We start from the raw sequence: 26,572 nt of genomic DNA, 5'->3' as shown, positions 1-26,572 counted from the left end.
AGGAGAGATGTAGACCTTGCATAGTTAATATGGACTGATACTGACTAATGTAAGACGTTTGCAGATACAGAACCCAAGGCAGAGAGAACTAAATTAAGAATCTTATCTGCTGTCAGTTACATTGCCTCCTGTAAGTTTTAAGAACATAGCTGTTAGTTACATGTGACTTCTTCACACGTTACACTTTAGCTGCTGTCTTCTAGACAGTTTGTTGCTGAGTATATTAAATACTCTTGGTGGGTGCATTTGGGAGAAATGAACTTTTTGGCCACTGAATCCATAGGAACAACAGTGTGTTTTGTCACCTGTGTGAAGTTCCCATTTATAGTACAGAATCAGTAGTGTGTACCAGATCATTTGCTGGAAGTTACTTCCTGTGGGTAATCTACAGCTGAAATCAAGGGTCACCACTGTAATTGTTTTACTAGGTAGAAGATAGCTGACATATAGGCTGCAACAAATTTCACATTTCTTTGTGACCTTCAGTGTACAACAAGATTGTTGCTATTTTGTGGTCTGTCAAATCCTTCTGGTAGATCTCTTGGTATTCTATATTGCAAAGTATCAAGCTCTCTCTAAAAGAAGACATTTTTCCTCTTACGAGGGCATATTTATTTGTCATCTGATGTAGCAGTGTTTAATCCTAAGAATAAACATTTTTGTTGTCTTAAGATTGGGCTCACCGAAGTTGAGAGTAGCATGGGAGTTTACTCTTCCTTCCGTGGATCTTCGCCTTCATCCATCTTCCCCAAAAGATAGGTTTCTACCTGTAGACCAGACATACCTAGTTGTTCAGAATTGCCTCTGTAACAAAACAGAATAGTTAGGTAAGCCTCCAGGTGTGGACATATAGTCACTGGGGTACATTAAGAAATGGAGAAGACATTTCAGTTGATCTGTTTTCAGGTTGCCTGTGACACTGGATTGTCTCTTGATCCTAGTGGAAAACAGGAAGTCAAGTGCTGAACTTGTTTTACTATTTGACCACTGCAGAACTGCATATGTGTTCTGAAGACTCCACTGCTCCTCGCCTGAGGAACACTTTTCTAGTCAAGTTGTTTTTCTAGCCAGTGTCAGCTGCTTCTAATGTCTATATCCAACAGCCTTTTGAGCATCTGGTTTAAATTCCATACAATGGGCCCTAGGAGTACAGCATTAAAGACTTGCAACTCAAGGATTCAGGAGATGTTTCATGATCTGGTGTGTACCATAATGGAACTTCCATCAAATGGTTATCTTATCTACAATCAGTGTCCAGATTTAAGGAGCTACAGCAGGGTTTTTTTTTACGTAGATAGCCCTTCTTTTGTAGGGGTCTTAAAGGGGTTTCTCACCCTTCCAAGCATAAACTTAAGGTAGTATGGTACACCATAAGGTATACTGGTTTAAAGTGGTATAGCAGCTGGAGGTGCTGTTCCTCCTGCAGTGAATGTCCTGAAAACACATAATTCTGAAAACATTTTTTGATCATCAAGCAGTGTCTATTCTTCGTTTCCTCTTCCATTCACAGTTGATAAAAGCTTTGTTACATAGTTTATGCACAAATATCTCTTGGAAGGGCTCAAGTCCTTTGGAAGTTCTGTAGATCTTTAGTTGACTGCGTAATTACAAGCATCAGTTACTTGCTTAAAGGTTACCAAAATACAGAAGTCTAGTGAAAGTCAGATTTTCGTAGTGTTACAGGAATTTGCTGGATAAAAAACATGTAATGACAGTTTCTAGGGAACTTGCCTTGGTGTGCAATTGTGTGCATGTGCTTTTGCTTTAACCTTGAAATACAAAGCCTTATTAGAACAAAGCCAAATTTTACGCTGCTTATGTTAGCTGAGTGGAGGTAAAATTGCTCAAGTTCTGTAACTTTGTAATGGTGGCTACTAGTTGTACTTCACATCATAGAATATAGCAGCTTGCTTCAAATTCTTTTTCATTTTCTGAAAAGATACTACAAAGAAAGAATTTGGATTTAATAGCCTAAGTTAATTTATTTGTGATGGTGTGTTTTTACAAACAAGATAATGAAGTAACTAACTAAGAAAAAAGTGGTAGCAAATAGAGCTTGCAGCATATCTTTGTTTATCATTTACTTTTTTTTTTTTAATTTTTATTTTTTAATGTGCCAAAGCTCAGAATAATCTAGGCATGGGATGTAAACCAGGGGCTTGCTTTAGTGCCTGCCAGATCCAAGTCCTTTTCTTTCTTCTGCAGCCCCATGTTCATGTATCTGCTCCCTCTGGTTCTCTGAGTATCTTTTTTTCATGAGCCCTCAACAATCATTGAATGTCACGCTCTTTTTTATTGTGTGTAGCTGTTTTCTTTTTTTTTTTTTTTTTTCTACAGACAGTGTAACACAAAAGCCATCACTTGTAATAATTCCTTCAGCCTAAACTACTTTCTTACCCAAATTCTCACCTTCTTGAAGCGGAAGTTCTTGGTCACCACACTGCTTACCATCTCTTTCTTCCCAGGAATGCATTTCCATTTAAGCACCTTATATACTGGCTTTTCTGGTATTTGTGGTGTATGGTGGATTTTTTTGTTCATTTTCCAAAATTCAGTTCCACTCTGTCTCTCTCCTTGGTTTACTTCAGGGTTTTGTCTGTTACTGGCTCTGGTGATCTCTCCAGCTCCTTCCTTTTCTTTCTCCTGAAGTTTTCTGTGGTTATTTGCTCCTTAGCTTGAGAACTTCTGCCTAAGTAGTGCTAAAACTATGGACAGAGGGGGCTAAAGAATTACTTTTTCCACACCGATCCGAGATGGACTTAGAGGCAAGGTAATTGCAGACAAATTGGTTGTTTCTTCTACTACTTGAATTGCATATTGTTTAAGGACGATTAAATGTGTGTGCTTATTCACTGGGGACTGAATGATGCCTACATCTCCTAGTCATTGTGACTAGTACCAGAAGGATTACTTAAGTAGTTGCTCTAATGCTAGCTTCTGAATGAGATTTTTCTCCTAAAATTCACGTACAATTAAATAAATTGTTACAGCAGTGTAAAATACTGTAATAGAAGATGAAAGTCTTTAATTTTTTTTTTTGGTTTCAACTCCTCCAAGAAATACGAAAATATTCGTGAGCTCCACGATGAGCTGAAACAAAGCCGAGAGCAAGCCGAGCAAGAGCTGAATAATCTGAAGGGAACGCAGTCCCCGGTGACGGAAAAAATCCAAGAAACTGAAAAACGCTTCGAGAGCCTGGAAAAGAAAATCAGAGAGAAGGTGGGTATTTTGAGTTCTCAGTTAACACATTGTGGTGGTTTGGCCCTGGCTGGAGGCCAGGTGCCCACCAAAGCCGCTCTATCGTTCCCCTTTTTAGCTGGACAGGGGAGAAAATTACATTTGGTGGCTCAGAAGTCGAGATAAGAACGGGGAGAGATCATCCCACAATCAGTGTCACGGGCCAAACAGACTCAGCACAGAATAAAGGGAAGAAAACTCTCTAATTGCTGACACTGCCCTGTATAGCCAGTGACACCGGAGTCGGTGAGAAGTGCAGCCAGATCTTAAAGCACCTCCTCCCACCCCTCCCTTCTTAGTAGACTTCACTTTAGTCAGGATTTTACTCCCTTCTTTCACCTCCACCCTCCACTCCTTCCCCCACCCCTGCCACCCGCACAGGGAGAGGCAGGGAATGGGGTTTTGGTCAGTTCCTCATGAGTTATCTTCCTTCTTAGCTGATGGGGGGAACATTCCTCAACCCTTCTCCTGCTGCACTGTGGGGCCCTACTCATGGGAAATAATCCTCAACAAACTTCTCCAACGTGCGTCCTTTCCCCTGGGGCTTCAGCTCCTCACCAGCTGTCCCGGTGTGGATCACTTCTATGGGGTGGTCAGAAAACCATAGAATGTCTCTCAAGCACAGACTGCTCCAGCCTGGTCCCTCATGGCGCTAACAAGCCCACTCCCACCAAACATGCTCTGGTGTGGATCTTTCTCTTTCTCTTTCTCTGTCGTCTCTGTGTCTCTTTCTCTTCCTGGGCTGAATTCTACTTAATTTCCAATGGAAGCAAGACTGCAGGTAACTTGCTCCTGCCTAAATGGCAGAGGCTTGCTCCACTGTTGGTCACTGTGTCTTCCATCTGTCTCCACCTGCTCCAGTGCAGGGTCCTCCGTGGGCTGCAGGTAGGGTCTCTGCTCACCATGGTCATCCATGGGCTGCAGGGGGACAACCCGCTCCACCACAAGTTTCTCCACAGGCTGCAGAGAAATCTTTCCAGTGCCTGGAGCACCTCCTGTGCTCCCTTCTTCACTGACCTTGGTATCAGTGTGTCTTACATCTTCTCACTTCATTCTCTGGTGGCAAAAAGCGGCTGCTTGCTTTTTTTGTTTGTTTTTTTTTTCCTCTTAAATGTGGTTCCCAGAGGTGCTGTGACCATTGGTGACTGTCTTGGCCTTGGTCAGTGGTAGGTCTGGCCTTGAGTCAGCCTTGAGTCAGCCTTGAGTCAGCCTTGAGTCAGCCTTGAGTCAGCCTTGAGTCAGCCTTGAGTCAGCCTTGAGTCAGCCTTGAGTCAGCCTTGAGTCAGCCTTGAGTCAGCCTTGAGTCAGCCTTGAGTCAGCCTTGAGTCAGCCTTGAGTCAGCCTTGAGTCAGCCTTGAGTCAGCCTTGAGTCAGCCTTGAGTCAGCCTTGAGTCAGCCTTGAGTCAGCCTTGAGTCAGCCTTGAGTCCTAGGCTCTATTTAGCCTAGGAAATCTTCTAGCTGCTTCTTGCAGAAGCCATCCCTGCAGCTCCCATCAGCTTCTCCATCAGAACCTTGCTATGTAAAACCACAGCAAGTATGTAGTATTTCAGGCTGTTTGTGTTCATCTTTGTAAAGTACAGAGAAATACCATCTTGCTAGTATGCCATGTGTTTGTTTCTGAAGTAATTGTGCGCTTGGTCTTTACTGCTTTCTCCATGACTGTTCCATGTAAGCCTTCAGTAGCAACTCTGAAAGTCCACTCTCTTGCTATTATAAGAGCATGCAAATTTTTTAACCCTGTTCACAGAACCTTCAAAATCTTCAGGGATGTGTTAGAGTTTTCTTAAGTTAAGTACTTGTCCTGGATCAGCTGCCTGTTTTCATCTGTTCTGCAGTTTCAGTTTGTGGATGCTCTGTGTGTCTTTTTTAAATGTTGCCTGTTTGGGCAATTAATTTAAGCTAAATTACAACTTTTCTGGCCTAAAAGCCTCTGGTTTTTAACTTGATTACATAAGTAGGGGTTTTAGGTGGTGAGTTTTTTATATTAGACAGTAATCCTTCATCAGTTGTGAATTCTTTATGCATAAGAGGATTTAATGGTAAGCCTACCTATGTCTTTACAGCTTACTATCTGATTTCTTTAATAGCTGCTCTCCGTGGGGGTATGGAAAATGACTATTTCTGTATGACAAATAGGAAAGTACTGGAATTCTTTCAGGATTTTAACTGTCATCTACAGTTCAGGCTGTGGAAGTCATTGTATGCATAGGCTGCATGAATTCTTAATGGATAGCCAAAACATGAGGATATTTGCAGCAGTGAGTTCTGTTTCAAAGGACTTGGTGTGGAGGCACATGTGACAGCTGTAGAGGACTGCTGTGGTGAAGTATCTTGTATCAGGGTTTGAAACTTACACAGAAGTCCATGTACTTTCTTTAAAAGAACAAACCCCAGACATCCCTCCCTGTGCCCCCCCCCCCCCCAAAAAAAAAACAAACCCACCAATCCAACCAGTCAACCAAAACAAGCCCCCCAAAAAACAACCAACCAAAAACCTCCAACAAACCAGAAAGACTAAACAAACAAAAGCCACAGATTCTTGTTCACCTTTTGAATTTTGTGCTTCACAGTACTGGAAGAGTTTATTGTCATGTGCTTCAAAATACCTAAATATTTTTAAATGTTGTCACTCTATTGAAGTCGACTTTGTGTGTGGTTGGGGATTTTATTTGCCCCTTTTTTTTGGGGGGTGGGTTTTTATTGTCTAGGAAAGTTAACATCTGGAAGCTTGAAACTGATTCTCTTAATGCAGTAAGGGCCTTCATGCTTGTGAAGTGCTAAAGTTTGTTTTCAGGGCTTGGCACTACTCTGCTATGTTTCACTCATATCTTCAATTTTTTAATTATTATACAGGTAGATTTTTTTCAAACATTAAAGAATTCTATGGAACCACTACTACTCCAATTTTCAGAAGCATTTGGCTATATTCATTTAAAAGTTGTCCTCTGTTAGCATGAGTTATGCTCTGCATAAGAAATCTGGGACAAAACAGTGAGCATTTTAGTTTTAACTTGCAGGGAGCATGATTAGCCTAGGGTATTTGCTGCAGAACTGTGAAAGACAAAAGAATGTGCTAGCTGATAGATTCATATTCTTGAATTTATACATTTTTCTGCTCAGTGGAGTAAGGCTTTCACACAGTAAACATTAAGGGCAGGTATATGCCAAAGTGGTGCTGAATTTGGACCCAGAGAATTCCAGAAGCCAAAAGATGGGAAGAAGGAAAGATGCTGTGTTTGGAGGAAATAATATGTAGATGACTTACTGAGATATTCTAATACTGAGATATTCCAGTAATCATTTACCATTTCCAAACCTTTTGTTCTGATGTTGTGTATCCAAGTCTAATTTGAATGATTAATACTCCATCTTGAAGAAGACCCCATAGAGTCCAGAATTGTGGGGAAAAAAGTCAAAAGGAATATAATACATAATAATATATCATGTATGATACTTTTGGGACAGAAGGTCTTTTTTGGGTACAGAAATCTGTTGCCCTCCTGTATACCACCTTAGTTGGGTCATGATGACAATTAAGTTCTTTTAAATGCTGCTTGCACTTTCAGGAGGTAGTTTTGACCTAAGGCAAGACCTCAGGGCTTTTAGGTACCGAGCCTCAAAGTTGCTTAAATTACTACAACTTCATTAGTTCTTAAAGATGCTGCTTGAATTTATTCTAACTTAGAATTTGTTCTTCGTAGGTGGAAGCATTTGGTGAGCATTTCACAGACAGTTATGCACTAAGCCAACAGTATTTCATTAATGAGTAATTTTACTATAAAAACACTATAACTATTTTTTGGCCCAACAGGTTTTTTTCAAGCCAGATTTCAATTTGGCATTAAGGGAAAGCCATTTAACATTTGAAGTTCTATTTTGGACACACAGACCTGTAGGGAACATAGTGTGTCTTCAGGCCCTGTGGTCCAGGCTGATATCCATTATCAGATAACTAATAAAGACTGCTTCCTGAGGTCTTGCTCTTGGCTTGAGGATATGTACATGAGAACAGAGATAAGAATCCTCCTCACTATGTCATTTGGGGTTTTTTTATGTCAAAAAGCCAAGCATGGTGTTAGAGATTTTGCCTGGAAGGAGCTGGACTGAAAGTAAAGGTAGAGTTAAATCTGAGAAGAAAGTAATTTGTCACAACACTGCATGACTATTTCTTTTGTCTCTGTCAAAACTCTTTTAAGGATTTGTTTGAATTAGAATTCCTAGTAAAATTTTGTGCTTTGGGTGTGTGGGACATGTAGATTCTGAAAAAAAAAATCTGCCCATTTTGTAGGAAGAGGTTGATAAAATTGTGTGAGAAGTTTAGAGGAGCTTCTGCTTTAGACTACAGGCATTTGAACAGTGTCCCTTGCAGTGCAGATTTTAGCAATGTATGACAATATAAAGCAGTATGTTGTGAAAACTGTAAGGAGGGTTAACAGATGTTAATCTGTTTTCGAAGGTAGGAATGTGTAAATATATGATAACTGAAAATACAATGACAGATGAAAAATTTTAATTCCAGTTTGTGGTGGTTTGACCCTGGCTGGAGGCTAGACACCCACCAAAGCCACTCTGTCACCCCTCCTCAGCTGGGCAGGGGAGAAGATGTAACAGCAAATTCGTGGGTGGAGGTAGGGACAGGAAGAGATCACTCACCAGTTACTGTCATGGGCAAAACAGACTCCAAAAAAAATTACTACCAACTAAGTCAGAGTAAGATAATGACAAATGCAAATCTTAAAGCACTTTCCCCATTTACCCTTCCTGAGCTTAACTTTACTCCTGAGTTTCTCTCCCTCCATCCCCGCCAGTGGCAGAGGAGGACAGGGAATGGGGGCAGTGGTCAGCTCATCACACTGGGTTGGCAGCTTTTTCCTCCTCGGGGAGGACGCCTCATACTCCTGCTCTGCACCAGTGTAGGGTCCCTCTCACTGGAAACAGTCCTCCACAAACTCCTCTGGTGTTAAGCCCTGTCCATGGGCTGCAGTTCTTCACAAACTGCTCCAGTGTGGGTCCCCCACAGGGTCACAAGTCCTGCCAGCAACCCTGCTCCGGCATGGGCTGCCCACAGTCGCAGCCTGCTCCAGGTGCACCTGCCTGTTCTGGCATGGGGTCTTCCACAGGCTGCAGGTGGGTATCTGCTTCACTGGTCAGCAGGGGGGACAGCTTGCCTCACCATGTTTTTTGGCATGGACTGCGGGGGAATCTGTTCTGGTGCCTGAAGCACCTTCTCCTCTTCTTCACTGACCTTGGTGTTTACAGAGTTGTTCCTTTCACATCTTTTCAATCTTTCTGGCTGCAGTTGTTGCAGCAGGGTTGTGGGTTTTTTTTTCTCCTTTCATAAATGCATTATTCCACTATCCCATACCACTGTTGCTGATGGTTTCACTTTTCACCAGCGACAGGTCTGTATTGATGCTTGCTGGCATTAGCTTTTGGGCATGGAGGAAGTTTCTGGCACCTTCTCACAGAAGCCACCCCTGCAGCCCCACCACTGCTACCAAAGCCTTGCCATGTAAACCAAATACAGAGTTCCTTAGTAGTTTTCTGATTATGAGAGCCTTCAGAATTATTTTGAGAATACTTTGAGTGAACTTCCTGGGAGAGAGCTTCCTCTTCAGACTGTCTGAAGTCTTTGGAAAGAGAATCACGTAATCAATACTGTGTTGTGGTCAACTGCGAGATCAAGCTGTGTTGTGATCATGTAGCTCTCATGCAAACAGCTGTAGTCTTAAATTTTGTGGATCTTTCAGGCTGTGGGAAGGAAAAGATTCTGCATTGTTTTATCTTTGGTTTTGTTTTATTATTGATGTATCTTAGAATTTTCATTGTGAAGTGGTTTGTTTCCTTGTCTGCACTGGAATTTACTTAGAGTCCTTCCATCCTTCAGTGTTGTGGTGCTGTGCTTGTGCTGTTTTCAGCCTTGAGGGTTCAGGGAAGGAAGAATACAGTTTGTGTAGAAAGCATAGTAATGCATCCACTGTGTCCAGAACCCAGGTTTTACAAATGGCTGGGCAACATGAGGTAATAAGACCACCTTTGAGCAAGGGATTGGACTGGGTGGCATCCAGAAGTCCCTTTCAACCTGTGTTATTCTTAATAGCTGAGAAGGATAGAGAGACATGGGTGTTTAAACATGAGCCAACAAGTTGTCAAGCCCAGCAGTGTAGGATATTCCTTTAGCATACTGCACTTCAGAGGTAAAATGAGTTTGACAATTTCTGGTTTTGCTATCCTGTAGGAATTTACTCCCTTCTTGGTCTAAGTGCAAGCTTTCCTTAGCAAAGTTGGCTTGCAAAAAGAGACAAAAACACTTTATAAGTGTAAGGATATTAATGTAACATTTTTATTGAAATTGATGATGGAGCTGTTTTAATTTCATATTAGCTTAGGAGACTTCCTCTGTATGCCCTACCTGAGTTTATAGATCTAAAGCTGAATGGTTGTTAACAGTTTATATGCCATTATTTAGTTCTTCACAAATTTCTGAAAATACACGTGTTACAGGTGGAAGTACAAATAATAAGGAACAGGTAAGTATGACTTTGCCAGTAATAAAATGTGGAATAAATGTGTGCTGATGCCTATACAGAATATTCTTTAACGTATGTCTGCTTCTTACATGTACTCATAAATTCAGTTGTATCTAATTTAAATATCTTACTGTATGCAGGTTGAGGAAATCAAAGACACTTCACGCAGATGTAAACAGAAGCAAGATGCTGTGGAAGCGAAAAACAAACAAGTAAGAGTCTTGAGAGTTGTGACTTTTTTGATGTTTCTTTGCTAACATATTAACTCAGTGCTAGCTGTAGCATACACTGCGTTCAGGCAGAATGCTGCTTAAGTTCTGCAGTAAACCACAGGTGTGGGGGGTGTGTTTTGTCCACTCCTCTGTTAGCAGAGAGGAACGCTTCTCTCTGAAAAGACAGCAAGTGCTTGCATGCTTCACTCTCTCTGTTTTTTAAAATGCTTATTTGTCAAACAGGTATTATTAAGATATGGGTATGTATGCTGCATAAAATCAGTTACCTTGATGCGGCAAAGTTAGGAGTAGGACATTGTGTGTGTGTGTGTATACTCTATATTACAGGCTTTCTTTGTCAAGCTACAGTTTCTATAGTATGGTAATGCACTCAACCTTAAACATGCCCTCAGATATTCTATTTGAGAGGCTGGGATTATTGGTTCTGTTACGTGTATGCATGCAGCATTTTTTAAATAGAAAAAGATAATGTAGTAAAGCAGTTACAGAACGATATCTAGCACTCAGCCAAGAAATGTGTAAATAAGTGTTTAAGGGTGCAGAATCAGTGCAGTACATTGTGTTAGTTCTGTAGGTTTCATGCAATCTTATACTAACTTTTGAAGGTGTTAATGAAGATCTTAATCTTTACACTTCTGCTTTAGTGAAAATAAAGGAATTTTATAAGTGGTTTAAAGGTGTGATTGCATTTTTGCTAAAATGTTCCTAAATCTTAGCAAAATCTTGTCAGTTCTTCAGTTGTCATAGGGACTGTTGGAACTACAACAGGCTCCTATGGTTTTAGTGCATAGTTACTTCAGCATTTATTATCAATTGCAGATACCCTCGTTATTTATCATAGGTTTTGTAGACTAAAGTCTTTTAATGTTGGAAATACTCTTAGATTGAAGAAATTAACCACGCTTTGAGAATGAAAAAAGATGAAGAACTGAACAGACGGAAGAAAATACAAAACTGTCACACGGTGATAAAGGACTGGCAGGGTGAGCTCGCTTCAATGGCAGCCTGTGAGGGTCTTCAGCTAGAAATTGATGCTGTTAACGATGAACTGAAAAAATTAGAAGAAGAAAGGGCAGCTATTGGTAGTGACATCAGTGATGTAACAGCAGAGAAAGTGAACCAGGAGAGAGAAAAGAAACGTAAGTTACATGGGATTTAGCTTGTTGATTCATTTTTTCTTTTTTTTTTTTTTTTTTAACTCTGCTTCTCCTGCTGTATTGAAATAATTTTTGGCACTTATCTCAAGCCCCATAGTTGTATCGTACACGTGTAACAGTCCTCCTGTCTGCAGACAGTGTTACTAAAAGTAATGGAAGCCACATCTGAAATAGAACAGGAAGATTCAAAACCAGCAATTGACCTTAAAACTATCTTTCAGAAAAATTAGTTTCCACTGATCTCAGGGTAAGGAGACTGCTTTGCCAGTTTAATACTTTTCTAACTAAGTGAAGGTCTGTACTGTTAGCAGGATAAAAAAAAAACAATCTCTAACGTGCAGCAAAAGCAGTTTGATTTGAAGATGCAGTCTTTAAAATTACCGTTTCTTCAGTATGTTAGTACTGGTGGTGCTTTTGCCCTTTCTGGATGAACTTGAGCTAACCTTAATTATAGTAAACTCCTGTTTAATAGCCTAGGATTTGCAATTTCTTCCTAATAAACAAAATTCAAAAAGTGTAGCTTGGTGAGTAGGAGTGTTAACATACACTGCTCGCTGAGTATAGTACATTTGCAAGAACCTACCTGTCTGACACTTGTCAGAGTCCAAGGAGAAACTGAGGTATAGAGAGACCAAGTGACCTGGGGAAGCAAACACTCTGATATTTTACCTTGAGAAGCATAGAGGGTGTTTGGTCTCTTTTCCTCCTGAATAGCAGATGCGTTTACACACAGTCTGTTGTCTCATATTTTGTTTTGTGCAAGCATGAAGTAAGAGAGATTTCATGTTGCTAGTCCCACTGCCTCTTCCCTCTTGGGCTTTTTTATACTAAGGCAGAGCTTTTGAAAAAAGGCATTTTTAGGACTAAATTCCCGTATTTTTACTGTGCTACCACTTGTTATCCTTTTGGTAAGTCTTCATTGTATTTTAGATTTTAAGCTTTTAATCATTCTTAAGGCTTCTTTAGAATAAGCAGCATCTTGTGGGAAATGAAACTCTGATTTTTTGCAACCTTTTAACAGCTGTATTGCTGGAGTAGCATAGTCAGTAAATATTAGAAAACGCTAGTTATAATGTGTACTTGCTATGGACTCAATTTAAGAAACTACCTTGAATTACAGGATTGATTAATTGCCTTGAACATCTTAATAATATAATGACCATGAAGGAAGAGAAACTTAAAGCAAGATTTCAAGACACGCACTCTGCTCTTCTGTGGCTAAGAAGGAACAAAGACAAGTTTGAAAAAAAAGTTTGTGAACCCATGATGCTGGAAGTAAGAAAATTTACTTGCTTATTACTCTTACACAGTTAATGCTTAGTTTATACCTTGCAGGATGTCTTGAATGACTTTAGGACTTCTGAAACACGTCTTGAAAGAGCTGCCAATTGCATGCAGGATCCATTAGCACAGAGAACTACTTCTGATTTTAATTGTGTGGGCAATGTGTAGCGCTAGACAAAATTGAGTATGATGTGGTGGTTCCTTCCCTCCTCAAGGAGCAGTCCTTTAGTGAGGTTCCATTGCAAATTCCCTGTAAGGTACATCCAATTTAGTCTTAAGTAGTTCTTACTTGCTGCTTAAACAATTGGATGCCCCCCCTTTACAGCACAACCTGCCTGGCAATGGGTCCAATATGTCACCGTGATCCCCAGCTGTTTTTGTGGTTTGCTTCAGAAGGGCAGCTACAGACACAGAAATACCTAATCTATCCTGTGTTTCGGTTTGTGTTTGACAGATGCTGTGCTAGCTAGGAATAGAGCAGAATTTTAAGAGACACCATTGGTTTTCTACTGCATTCCTCCACTTTTTTTCACAGCCTCTTGCAATGTGTGATCCATGTAACGTAAAAAGGATGAAGAACTCCAGTGCACTCCTCCTTTTTTCCCTCTTCAGAATTGCAAGGGTTTTTTTAAGCAGAGCTTAATACATTGCATTGCTACAGTTTCAGTTAGTCAGATGCTAAATATTTGTATGTCAATTCTTATGCTTCTTGTGTGTGCTAGAACTGTTCGAAGTTATTTCTGTGTCATGTAAAATACCAAGTTTTTCCTGTTACTACCAGAACTTCCCTTTCTTCCCAGAAGACCACATCAAGGTAATTTTACAAACGCCTTGGTAGGAAGCCTTTGCTTTTATTATAAGGCCTCATTGACCAATGTAACATCCACTAATGGCTGAATTTGTTTTCTTTGATATAATGTAAGTTAGCCTCATGTACTCAAAAATTCTGTCTTTCAAACTGTTAGTAAGCATACCCAGCCTTTGGCTGACTTGAGGTTATTACATTGTGTCACTTTGCCTTTGTACGTCCCATACAACCAGGTAATGTCCAATAACTAGTGAGAGTTCCTGGAGAATGTTGGCATTAGCATTTCATCCAGATAGGAAAAGTTTCATCCATCTTAACATGGATCTTCAATTTTAATTTTTTTTTTAAGAACTCAAAGATAATTCCATCTGTGAATCTGTCTGGGCTTCACAATTCTCTATTTGTATTTGGTGATGTTGACTGTGTCCAAATTAAAGGGAATCGCTTACGTGGAGTGTAGCATTTTATGGCTGTGATTCCTTGGTTTTATTCTTTTCTAAACAGCAAGAGACCTTTAATAGTGCTGAAGAAGAGCCACTAGACATGAGATGATGATGGTGGCAGTTGTAATCAGGGTGAAGCATAAGAGTAGGAGATGGTATGATGGATACTGATAGCTCTAGGAATGCTAAAAAAGGATAGGGATGGCTAAAAACTAAACACAATAATGATATGTGAGTTACTGTAGGTTTCCTCCCCAAAGAGTTGGTTGCAAAAATACAGGGAATATATCTTTAAAAACATTTCAACATTGTCTTTGTTTTCATTAAGTGTAGGCTTGCATATCATCTGACTACTGAAAATGCTTTGTGAGGTTAAGTTCAATTGTATTAAATCACTTTCTCACTACCTTTCTTTATCAGATCAATATGAAAGACATCAAGTATTCTAAATATGTTGAAAATCACATTTCAGCCAATGACATAAGGGCTTTTGTTTTTGAAAGTCAAGAAGATATGGAAATGTTTCTTTTGGAGGCAAGTAGGCACTGATTTTAAAAATTGATTAAATACTGATGTAAAACTTTGGGGTCTACCAAGTAAGTCTGTGTATTTATTATGTTTTGATTGGCAAGATCATATAAAGTATTGAAAGGTTTTCTTCTGGACAAAAATACTTTTTCTTTTCCTTAAAGCCTAGACCAGCTGTCTAGCAGGGGTGCAGGAATATTAAGAATTTTTTTTTTTTTTTTTAAATAACTTTTTTCTTCCTTGATAAGGTAGTAATCACTGAGGAGAAAATAATGTGTAGAAGAAAATGACAAGAGTAGCAAGCTACAAATTTAGTACCAAGCTTTTCCAGTGTTTCCTGACTAAAGAGGGCATCTTTTGTGAGAAAGACTATGATCCAAGCAGAGAATCAGGCTTATATTTTCTTAATACTGCAGTAAGGAAATTGTTCTCTGAGAGGCAGATGATGCAAGGAAAATAAAGCCAGAGAAAGTGGTGTTAGCTGTCATAATTCTTCTCACCTACTGTCTGCAGAACAGCATGATCAATGACAAACTGTCCTGTGTTTTTTGAAGACCTGCCTGCCCTTTACAGAAGCTAGTCTTTCTTTATATGCATTAACAGCAGTGGTGATTTCTGAGGTTCTGGGGGATTGTCTTGACTCCATGGTCATGGAACCCATTGCAAAGCTGCTGGAACCAGCTAAATGGATCTTTCATTTGTATCCTCAGTCTTTTCTGCCCTCTTGTGATGAGACTTTTCACAGCCTCTCTGTACAGTGGTCTGTGCAAAATGACCATACAGCCTGAAAGAGGGGATATTTCCCATTACGTCCAGCTTGACTGTTAAGATTGAATCCCTGTTTCTGGATTTCTTCAATAGCTTTTGTTTTCTCTTATTCATGGTATTATCACAGAGAGGCATTAACTGAGCTTAACTTTTAAGCAACTTGGTCATACCTGAGACAGAATGGATTTCTGTGTGCTCTTCCAGGGGTCATCAGTTTAAAATAATTCTGATTCTGTAAATGAAGGATAAATGCATGAATTTCATGTAATGAATTTTCCTGTGGTTTTTTTTATCCCCAAATAATTTAATGTGATCTCTATTTAGATGCGTGATCGTCAGAAACTAGGAGTCAATGCTGTATGTGCACCTGCTGAGTCATATGCTGAAAGCTTACCTTCAAGACCTATTGAAGAATTACGGTATTTATCTCATGGGCAGTGGTTTTAAAGACAACGTTTTGGTGGTGTTGACACACATTAGAATTTACAATTTTTTTTTCCTCTGCAGCCAGTATGGAATTTTCTCATATTTACGAGAGTTATTTGATGCTCCTCGTCCTGTGATGAGTTATCTTTGCTCCCAGTACCGCATTCATGATGTCCCTGTGGGAACAGAGAAGACCAAAAACATGATTGAAAGGGTGAGATGTCCTAAACAGCACAAAGACACCTATGGTCTAGAGTTCTCTTGTGGAAAATTTTTGTCAAGTTAGTACAGAGGGTTGCCTTAGCCTTTTATTTGGCCTTTAGAAGTGAGAACAGTTCATTACACACTGGATTATATATGATAATGCACATGACAGCTTTCAACATAAATCCATATTCACTCCTTTGTCTATATTGGACTTTTGTTGTCTATCTTGTGCAGAGAATGGACTATTCTTTGAACTCAGACAACTACTTTGGGCTCTCTGACAACAATAGAAATTGCTTTTTTGAGAAGCTCAGGGAACAGGCTTTGTGAAGAGTGCACAAGTACAGTTGTATAGCAACAGCCATGTTCTGTGTTTTTGAGGCTTTAAGAATGAGGAAAAGCCAAATAAAAGTGAAGAGAGCCCTGGATGAAAAGCTCTTAACATTTTTTCTAAGAATTTTGATCTTTAAAGTACTGTCCTTCTACCACTTTGTGTTTATTACCTGATGAAGCAGATTACCTGTGTAATAGGTCTTTGAGTAAACCAGTCAGAATTACTCCTTAGATACTCCTTCCTTTCTAAAGCACCATGGGCAGCAAGTAGAAAATCGCTGGTCTAGGGACAAAGACAAGCCACTATACTGAATGTGTTGCATGCAACACTTAGTGCAATTGTGTAAAGCTTTTTCTTTAGTTTTTATTATTTTTGATTGGGAACTGTGGTGTTGGCAATGTTTTGTTTCACACATGCCAGAAAAATGCTTATTTTAAAAGACAACCTGTTTCATAGAGTCAGGCATGTGGAAAATGGACTAGGATGGAAATGTCAACCACAGTCTGAGCTGTAAAGCATAGTAAATACAGTTTTCTGTGTCCAGGAACAAAATTAACAGAATATTGCTGGTTCTGAAAAAAATATTTAGTGGCATTTACGTTGTCCTGGGGAGGCTTTTTGCTGTTCCTGATTTACTTGACATTTTGTAGTCTTGAGAAAGTACTGTGCTACCTTGTATTATGGTAAATCTTTAGTTATTTATGTAATATTTGACATGAGTGATATAAAAATAGTAACTAGTATTTTTAAACGTCTTTTTTTCTACAGATACATTTGATTCACTGAATTTAAGGCATTATAGCTTAGATTATGGTTTCATCTATTAATTTCTTCAGTTCTTTGGTACACAGACTATATTTGCATGTTACACATCTACAGCAAGTACAATCCTTGTTGATGGCGCAGTACAGATGTTAACAGGTTTTTCCAATGTTCATCAGAATAACCAGAACCTGTTTAACTGATTGGGGTAGCATCCTCTGCTCGATAGTGTCCTAATAGTTCTTTGCTGAGCAGTCTGAATTACAAGTACTACAATGCAGTAAACTTAGCATCATCTTTTTGCAAAGGCTTATTAATAGATCGGTGTCTTGCATAAGCTAGTTTCTTCCTTGTTGTGAACAGCTTTGCCTTAAGAAAAGCTTTTGTCAGATGAATATTTTTGTGTGTTTTTTAGGTCATAAAAGAAACCAAATTTAAGCAAATATACACAGCAGAGGAAAAATACGCTGTTAAAGTATCTGCTTATACAAAGCTAATCCTCTCTACTAGCATATCCTTGAGGGCGGCACAGTTTCTCACTTGTTCAGTGGATGCAGATGAAAGACAACAGTTGGAAAATCAGCAGCAGGTAGGAGTTTATTTCTGTGAACTACTACCCATTTTATAATGCAAAAAGCATAGCCTACTTGTATGTGTTAATATAGTATGTTTTTAGTAAGAATGCTGGTGGTGTGCATCCTTTTATTTCAGCACATCAATAACGTGTTGAAGTTACTGGATGAACGTTTGACTGAATTGCTTGAGAGACAGAGACATCTGGAACGCAGAGACAATGAGCTCAGGCAAAAGAAGAAGGAGCTTTTGGAGAGAGGAAACAGGAAGAGACAGTTGGAATCAAAAATCAAAGTGAAGTATGATAGGTAAGAAACTATACTATCTATGAAACGCAAACAGTTTTAATAAAAAAGGTGCTTTGGCTTCCTGTAGTGTTTTTACCCTTCAAAGTAACCAGTAGCTGAGCATCAGATACAGGCTATAATCAAGACAAAAGAAGGTGTTTAGAAATGGAGACTAAGATAGTTTGTAAAAACATCTAACAGTATTCCAAATGGTTTCCTGCAATAAAATCATAGGATTCCAGTACAGGTCATTGCACTCATTTATTCAAATATTACCATAGTCTTCTGTCTTGGCAGCATGTATGTAGGTAATACCATAACATACGGGAGTGGTACTAAGTAAGCATGTCAGAGGTCAAGTTGGACCCTTATTGTCCCCACTATTTCTCCTAATGTATTTTCAGGTTTTGAGGGCCTGTGCAATTCGTTACCTGTTACATCTTTATCATAAGGGAGAACTTGGGAGTGGTTCAATAAATATTTTGCTTAAACTGACACTTCAGGAAATCAGTGTAGATGAGACTGGAGGTAGTGGAGCCTAGGGCTTTTCTGTAACACAGTCCCAAGAGACGTTGTACCCTCAAGTACTCCTAAATGTGCTTAAGTCACACTGCCTTTCATTTTCTGAAAGATGGTACTGGTGCTTGTGTGCACAGCTCTTGTGTTACTTATGGTGCAGTAAACTGAAGAGAGAGCATTGAGAATAAAGGGGAAGGAGAGGGAAATAAAAATAAGGCTTCAGGGATGTCAGAGGACCAGAATGTACTGCTGTTTTGGTATGAGTATCCAAATAATGCTGGATACTAATATACAATGGCAGAATCACTTAAGTTGGAAGGGACTTAAATTGGAAGGAACCTATGTTGGAAGTCCAGGAGTGTTCTCAAAGTAAGGTTGACATACAGGGTTTCAAACTGTCGTGGTTTCACCCCGGCTGAGGGCCAAGATCCACGCAGCTGCCTGCTCCTTAAAGGAAAAGAGCAGGTTAAAGGGAAGAGGGGGGGGGGGCTGTGTTTCCACCCCTGGGGCAGACGATTCCATGTGTATTGGATGCCCCTCCAAGTGAAAGCAAACTGTGGCCTGCACTCTGGCGCCAGTGGTATTGAGAAGAAAGCATTTGCAATGTCAATTGTGGCATACCACTTGGCTGCCTTTGACTCCAGTTCATACTGCAGTTCCAGCATGTCCAGTACAGCAGCACTCGTACCTGGAGTGACTTCATTTAGGCCACGATAATCCACTGTCAGCCTCCACTCTCCATCAGACTTCCGCACTGGCCATATGGGACTGTTAAAGGGTGAGAGGGTTCGGCTGATCACTCCTTGACTCTCCAGTTGACGAATCAGCTTATGGATGGGGATCAGGGAATCTCAGTTAGTACGGTATTGTCTTCTGTGCACGGTCGTTGTAGCAATTGGCACTTGCTGTTCTTCAACCTTCAACAACCCCACAACAGAAGGATCCTCCAAGAGTCCAGGCAAGCCACGCAATTGTTCAATTTCTTCTGTCTCCAAAGCAGCTATTCCAAAAGCCCATCGGTACCCTTTTGGGTCTTTAAAATACCCTCTACGGAGATAATCCATACCTAAAATGCACGGAGCTTCTGGGCCAGTCACAATTGGGTGTTTCTCCCAGTCCTTCCCAGTTAAGCTCACTTCAGCCTCTAACACAGTCAATTGTTGGGATCCCCCTGTCACTCCATAAATGCTACCAGGTTCAGTCCCAACATGATTCGATGGCATTATCGTACACTGGGCACCAGTATCCACCAGAGTGTTGGCTGTTCACTGGTGCAGCGTTCTTCCTGGCAGAATCGCGTTGTGCGATTCTTTTGCCTCGCAGCTCATTTACTCGTGCCGGAAGGGCTGAGGTGGGCTGCATACCCCACTTCCTCATGTCCTCACCATGGTCACGCAGGTAAAACCACAGCATCTCTTGCGGTGTGTACCTACTCCATCCTCCCTTCTGGAAAGATGGACGCTTTCTCCCAGTAGCTGCAACATGGCTCCGTACGGGTTGGGAGTTGGACACATTTTTGTCAAGTCGTTTGACCAGTTTCTCTACCGCTGCGATCACAGAGAGAGAAACATTGTCCTGATAACTCCGGAGTTGGCAGGACACCTCAGATACGGTATATGCATCACTCCAGTCCATTGTTGCCAATGAATTGGTGTGCCCTGCTGGTGCACTTTGTACAACCTTACGCCACGTATCTGGGGTGCACAGGACCTCATCAGGATCAGAGGGAAGCTGTGAGTTGTCCAGATCATAATAAATTACCTCCTGTACAGCTAATTCTCTCAGGTGCTGGATAACTGCCTCTTTGTTGTTACACTTGGGTGTTTGACATGTGATGTATTCCTTTATGGGATACCTTTCCCTCACACTTGACAGTAGTCGTCTCCAGAGGCTGAGGATTTCAGGCTTTTCCCCAATTGCTTTATCAATGCCTCCTTCTCTAGCTAGGGATGCCAACTGCTTGGCCTCCCTGCCATCTAATTCCAGACTACTGGCCCCGTGATCCCAGCATCGGAGCAACCAAGTGATGATGTGCTCACCGGGGCGGCGGCTGAAATCTTTTCCAATCTCACGCAGCTCCCTCAGGGACAGGGATCGTGTGACAACAACCTCATCCCGGGATGGTTGAGATGGCCCTGCCTCATCCCGGGATGGTTGAGATGGCCCTGCCTTATCCCGGGATGGTTGAGATGGCCCTGCTTCATCCTGACATTCATCAGATGCCCCAGCTTTATCCTGACATTCATCAGGTGGCCCTGATTCAATTTCATCCTCCTCCTTCACTACAGGAACAACTCTCTTTGTGTATTTCCTCTTTCGTATGGGAGCAACAGACACTGATGTGGGTTGATTTTTTGTTTTACTGGCAGTATCTGCTGTAGGGGCAGCAGTAGCTGCAGCATCTATTGGACAGGTTGCAGTAGCCACAGTGCTAGTCACAGAAGTTACAGTGGCCTCAGTGTTAGTCCCAGTGGTTACAGTAGCTGCAGTTTCTGCTGGTGTTCCTCTTCCTTTTCCCTCTGACAGTGGGGCCTGCTATCAAGCAGTGTTTGGTAAATAGTGGCCAGGGCCCAGCACAGTGCAGTAAGCTGTGTATCACTGGGAAACTTACGGCAATTTCTCTTCAGATATGCAGTCACTTTATCAGGGTCCTGTAACTGTTCAGGGGTGAAACTCCAAAACATCGGACGTGAGAAAGTGCCCAGGTAGTTGCCCGTACTCTGCCACGTACCCTGCCACTCGTGATTATCTGGCCTCGCAGAACACTCTTGAGTGGTGTTCATAAACCTTTGCTTCATATTTAACAAAAGATGAACCATGTGCACCAAACATAACAACAGCAAAATGCTAGTTTGAATATCCCAGGGATATTGGAAATTTTCAAAAACCCTTACCAGAGCTGTTGTATTTAGCCCAAAGGAAGACAAAGCAGCATAGATATTTCTCTCTGTACTCCCCCCATACCAGCTGCCGTTGTTAATCCCTCCCTGTCTAAAGAATAGACAGGGCAGCAAAATCCTGTACACATACCAGCACAAGTTCACGATCAACGATATCAGTAAATACCAGAGCATCGTGACCAGAGACTGCTTAAATCAAAGTGCTTATCACAACTTTGTCTTAATTACAATCGGGTCAGGGTCAGATCTACCGTTATCCCAACCTTTCGAGCCCCACGTTGGGCGCCAAAAAGACTGTCGTGGTTTCACCCCGGCTGAGGGCCAAGATCCACGCAGCTGCCTGCTCCTTAAAGGAAAAGAGCAGGTTAAAGGGAAGGGGGGGGGATGTGTGTGTGTGAGAAGTAAGGGAAGGGAAAAGGAAGAGGAAGGGGCAAATAACCCCAAAACCAAGAAATAAGAGGCCCGTGGGTTGGGATAAGGATAGTTTACTGAGATAACAGAAAAATACAATATAACAAGGCTAACAGGACTTCAAAGCAAAAATATATGAAGCTGTTGATACACAATGCAGTTTCTCACCAAACCACACAACTCAGGCCGTGCCACCCAGAGCTGTCCCGGAACCCGACCGTCCCCCAAGAACCGCATGTCCCAGAGCCGCCCTCGACCTTCCTCCCGTCAGCCCAAGATAACAGAAAGATACAATGTAACAATGCTAACAGGACCTCAAAGCAAAAATATATGAAGCTGTTGATACACAATGCAGTTTCTCACCAAACCACACAGCTCAGGCCGTGCCACCCAGAGCCGTCCCAGAACCCGACCGTCCCCCAAGAACCGCGCGTCCCGGAGCCGCCCTCGACCTTCCTCCCGTCAGCCCCTGATATCCTGGGCAGGACGTAACTGGCGTGGAATACTCTCTTTGGTCAGTTGGGTCACCTGTCCTGGCTTCGCCCCTCCTTTCTCATGAAGAGCTGAGAAAGTCCTTGACTGTCTGACAGCAACTAGAAACATCAGGGTGTTATCAGCACTACTCCCATTTTACTCTCAAACACAGCATTCATCCGCTGTTACAAATGAAATTAACTCCATCCTGACCAGAACCAGGACACAAACCCACTTCATCTTCAAAATCTCCATGAAGACAGCATGACCTGTTTAGACATCCTTTTCTACTGTTTGACTGCCTTTATGGGGTAAAAGTTTATACTGACAACCAGCTTGGATATTTCTTGTTTCAACATGTCTAACTGTCATCATTTTACTATGCACTTCTTACAGGAGCCTGGTTCCATGCTGTCAGTACCTTGCTTGTGGGAAGGATAGTGGGTGTTGCTCGAAAGCTGTCTCTTGGCTAGGAGGAATAAGCTGAGGACCCTCATCCTGTGTCCTTGAAGGACCTGTGTTGTAGTCCCTGACCATCTTGGTTGCTTTACAAGTTTGGTCTAGTTCGTTATGTTTGGAGCAGGGGACAAAACTGGGTGCAGTTCTGAACAGAGGAAAAATCACTCTCCTGTCTGTATTTTCATTCATACAGCCAAGGATGCTGGGGCTCTTGTTGTTGCTAGGGCATGCTGCTGGCTTATGCTGGCTCAGCTGTCCACCAGTACCTTAAGTCCTTCCCTGCAGAGCTTCTCTGCAGCCGGTCTTTCCCAAGTCTGTACTGCTGCCAATCCCACTGCCTTCCCAGAGGCAGGACTGTGTGTCTGTCCATGCTGTATCTCAGGAGCCTTCTGTTGACCCCTTCGTCTGTCCTCAGCAGATCACTGAACTGCAGGCCTGTTGCTCCCGAGTTTAGCAAAGTTTTCACATGACACTCAAGTGCACTCTGTCTGCTTTTCCCTGTCACTGGCAGGGACCTTAAACAGTACAGGTCCCAGGACTTCATCCTATGGTACCCTGCTTGATACTGGCCCCCAGGCAGAATTGAACAGATCAACTATGACCCTCTGAGTCTGACCATCCAACCAGTTTCCTTTTTTATTTATTTTTTTTAACCTATCTAGTCTTCCATCCATTCAGACTGTAGTCCTTCACTTTAATACAATATTGTTGTGGGAGACAGCATTGAAAAAGTTATGGGGACAGATCTGGATCTAGCAGCCTGAGAGGAAGGTGGGGTCAGTGCAGCTTAATGCTCCCAGGTGCAAGGCTGAACTTTTTTCTCAGTAGACACATTCATACAGAGCACATCTAAACAGCACATGCATACATATTTACATGCTGCCAGCCACACAGCATAGGTGAACACACACAACAATTGTGTAAAGCCAGCACCAGTGGCATCATTTTCCTACTCTGTCTCAGCAGGATAGGGCTCCCATAGTGAGACTCCTATCCATAGGGCAGTGTGGATCTCAGCAGCAGCTGAGTCCAGACAGTCACTACAGTAGCCTGCGCCTGTACTTCAGTCTCTGCTTGTCGGTACCTAGGCATGCAACCTCCTGAGGCTGCAGCCCTGCTCTTATTGTTTGCACCTGTGTGCATACTCCTTTAGAACTTACTGGGACTCTCTAGTTTGCCAGTAGCCAACTCCATGGTCTTGCCACATGGGCATATGAATGTCCCTCTAACAGCCATCTCTTCATGTGGCCTCACTCTTAGTGACACACATACCTCCTTGGTTCCTGGCCATTTCACCAGTCAGCGAGTCTGTCTTGATCTTCACAGAATCACAGAATGTGAGGGATTGGAAGGGACCTCAAAAGACCATCTAGTCCAACCCCCCTGCCAGAGCAGGATCACCTAGATTAGGTCACACAAGAACTTATCCAGGTTGGCTTCAAATGTCTCCATAGAAGGAGACTGCACGACCTCTCTGCCTGTTCCAGCACTCTGCCACCCTCACAGTGAAAATGTTTTTCTTATGTTCACATGGAACCTCCTATACTCCAGCTTGCACCCATTGCCCCTTGTCCAATCATTGGACATCACTGAGAAGAGCCTGGCTCCATCTTCTTAACACTCACCATTTACATATTTACAGATGTTTATGAGGTCACCCCTCCATCTCTTCCAGGCTAAAGAGTGACGCCTCAGAAAGCCAGAATCAAAACTCCAAGGCCTTGGTGACTGTTAAGCAGGTGTCCTTTATTGCAGTGCTGGGCACACAGGGGATCGCTCCTCCGAATGTGTGCCCCCATTAAAGCCAAATTCCTCATATTTATACAGATTAACTCTACGTATTCATTATAATTTCTAGGAAAAGGCAGAGTTAGGCAAATTATTTCATAGAAGTCATTTATATTAATTCCTCACAGATAGAGCATGCTCAGTGACACTTAGGGGGTGACACTCAGTTGGCTGTTAGTCTCATTATTTATGACTCCCCTATCTCCACTTCCTCTAGTTTCAGGTTGTTGCACTATTATGGTTAAGTTTTGTAGCCGCTTTCACGAAGCAGCTCTCATGATTACAGCCAAATTCTGCTAAAATCCAAAAGTAATCTATTCTTAAAAATACACAAATACTGTCTGTTCTAAACCACACAAATTCTTACTTCTTTATCTTCAAGCCATTTTCTCCTAAAATCCAAAAACTAATCTATTCTTAAAACCATGAAAATTCTTACATTAATGTAATGTTAATCGTGTCTTAAGCTACACCTATATCAATCTATTCAGCGTGATTCCATTTCATTGAATCAAGAGACACAGGTCCCACAGCCAGTCCTCTTAAGAAAGGTGTTCCACTCCTTTAAATCAGCCTAGTGGCCATCTTAGTTTTTACTAGAGACCAAATATGCACTTCCACTTGTGCATTTCTACCAGGTATTGGCACCATGGATGAATAAGCCTCTGACCTCTGGTCCCACCGCAGTGGTTGTTGCTTAAGTCTGCTCACTCTGGTCTCTCCAGTTGCTGGCACCACAGACGAGCAAGCCCTCTCCTCAGACTTAGGATCTGAGTAGTTGCTTGCACACAGACTCTCATATATACACGAGTGCCAAATAGAGAGACCCTCACCCAGGAAAAGAGTGAAAAATTGAATATGAAGACAGCGTACCAGTTGGGTATGGTTGGACAAACATATTGATTGTCCAGCTAGTTACATGTAACTGTCTTTGCATATCCCTTAATTTTCCCACACTTGTTCCTTCCCAAGTCATCTAAATCCCTCCCTTTTACCCGCATTTGCTTTCTCCCCTGAATAGTATTAAGTCCTACACAGTTGCAAAATGCTTTCTTCTGCTGCATCCCATAACCTGTCCTGTAACCCCAGGAAACAACCCCACTTAGTCTAGAGGGTGCTGTCATGTTGACTTTGACCTAAACTCTCCTGTGTGTTAGTGGACTTCCAGCAGAAGGAAAATGTCATCCTTACACTGATTTTTTTCTTTTAATCTGAATTTTATAGAAGTAAAGGAGCATGGTTGCTGAGTGATGCCCTTAGTAGCTAAAATAATAATTTAATTATAATCTTTTTGTCTCTTGAATTTCTTGGGTTTAAAGTGCATAGCTTTGGAATGTCTGTAATGTGTTTGGAATGTTTAGGTTTGCAAATCTGTGTTCTTTCTAGCTGTTAGTTCATCGCCAGATTAAGAATTTTTGTAGTTTTGTACAACTTACTTTTAATAAAGATTAATCAAATGCTTATTTCTCCAATAGTTTAAGACAGCTGGAAAAAGAAGCTATCGACCTAGAGGATGAACGTAAAAAGGCAAATGCAAAGATCAAAGAAATAAATATTGAAAAAGCAAGACTTGCTACTGAATTACTGCATTTCACAAAGGTACGTGTTTTTAATTTGGCATGTGTTCTGATGTTGTGGAAAGTTCCATTCTTGTAGCAGTGTATGGTTGCAACATTTAGATATGTTACTGTAAATGTTTACAAGCTAACTTGCTTGTTAAATATTTTTAAGTTTTTATGAACTTGTTCATCTGTCATTGATTTGATTTGTAGATCATTTGCTTGCATCAATTTAGACTCAGCAACTGAAGTCTTAAAATCCATGGTCTGATTCAGTAAATGCAGGAATGAAGTAGGAATGAACTGTGTAAGCGTTTCAGTTTCTATGTTTTCGTAATACTACATAATTTTGTGAACTGTTTCTTCTACCATAGTAAATAATCTCTTTTTTTGGTTTGTTTTTTTTTTTTTTTTTTTAAAAGAGTAGTCAATAGCCATGTGAAAAATTGACTTGAATCTGTAAGAAACTGGATTGTGGAAGAGGGCTAGGATGGGAAAAATACTGAAGTCTTGTGGCTCCAATGTTACTAGGTTTTCTTTAACTCTGAAAAGAAGAAAACAGCCTAGACTTAATGGTTGCTTTAACTTAGCCTGTCAGCCCTGGTAATGGGAGATGCCACAAGGTAACTTTTCTTAGGTGTGTGGGTTTTTTTGTTTTAGTTGTTTTAGTTTGGTTTTTTTTTAATAACTAAGGAATGAGAAACAGTTGCTTTAGGTTCCAAGGAAATCTACTTGGGCTTTTGCATCCCGCAAGAAGTGGTGCCGTGCTTGCAACCACTTTGGGCGTGTATGTTAGCTGCTCTGTTGCTGTGACTTGCTAACATAGAAATATGTTGCTTAGCCCCGAAGAGTTGAGTAGTGTTTTTGAAGTGAGACTGATTTCC

General features: G+C 41.3%; 1 protein-coding gene across 1 annotated transcript in view; it reads left to right on the top strand.

Annotated features, from left to right (window-relative positions):
- The window catches only part of SMC5 (structural maintenance of chromosomes 5), a gene marked incomplete at its 5' end in the record, with an annotated part of 59,314 nt that overhangs the window by 10,443 nt on the left and 22,299 nt on the right, over positions 1 to 26,572 (top strand). Inside the window, 10 exons of the mRNA XM_084278406.1 lie at positions 3,058 to 3,219; positions 9,909 to 9,980; positions 10,885 to 11,140; positions 12,279 to 12,433; positions 14,114 to 14,227; positions 15,314 to 15,408; positions 15,497 to 15,629; positions 17,134 to 17,307; positions 17,430 to 17,599; positions 25,605 to 25,728. Coding sequence (XP_084134532.1) covers positions 3,058 to 3,219; positions 9,909 to 9,980; positions 10,885 to 11,140; positions 12,279 to 12,433; positions 14,114 to 14,227; positions 15,314 to 15,408; positions 15,497 to 15,629; positions 17,134 to 17,307; positions 17,430 to 17,599; positions 25,605 to 25,728 — 1,455 coding nt within the window. The remainder of the gene's footprint in view (positions 1 to 3,057; positions 3,220 to 9,908; positions 9,981 to 10,884; positions 11,141 to 12,278; positions 12,434 to 14,113; positions 14,228 to 15,313; positions 15,409 to 15,496; positions 15,630 to 17,133; positions 17,308 to 17,429; positions 17,600 to 25,604; positions 25,729 to 26,572) is intronic.

The sequence above is a fragment of the Gallinula chloropus genome (genome assembly GCF_964237585.1).
Source record: "Gallinula chloropus genome assembly, chromosome: Z".
Classification (NCBI taxonomy): domain Eukaryota; kingdom Metazoa; phylum Chordata; class Aves; order Gruiformes; family Rallidae; genus Gallinula; species Gallinula chloropus.
Note: the sequence above shows the minus strand (reverse complement) of the source record. Positions and strands in the feature narration are given on the sequence as shown.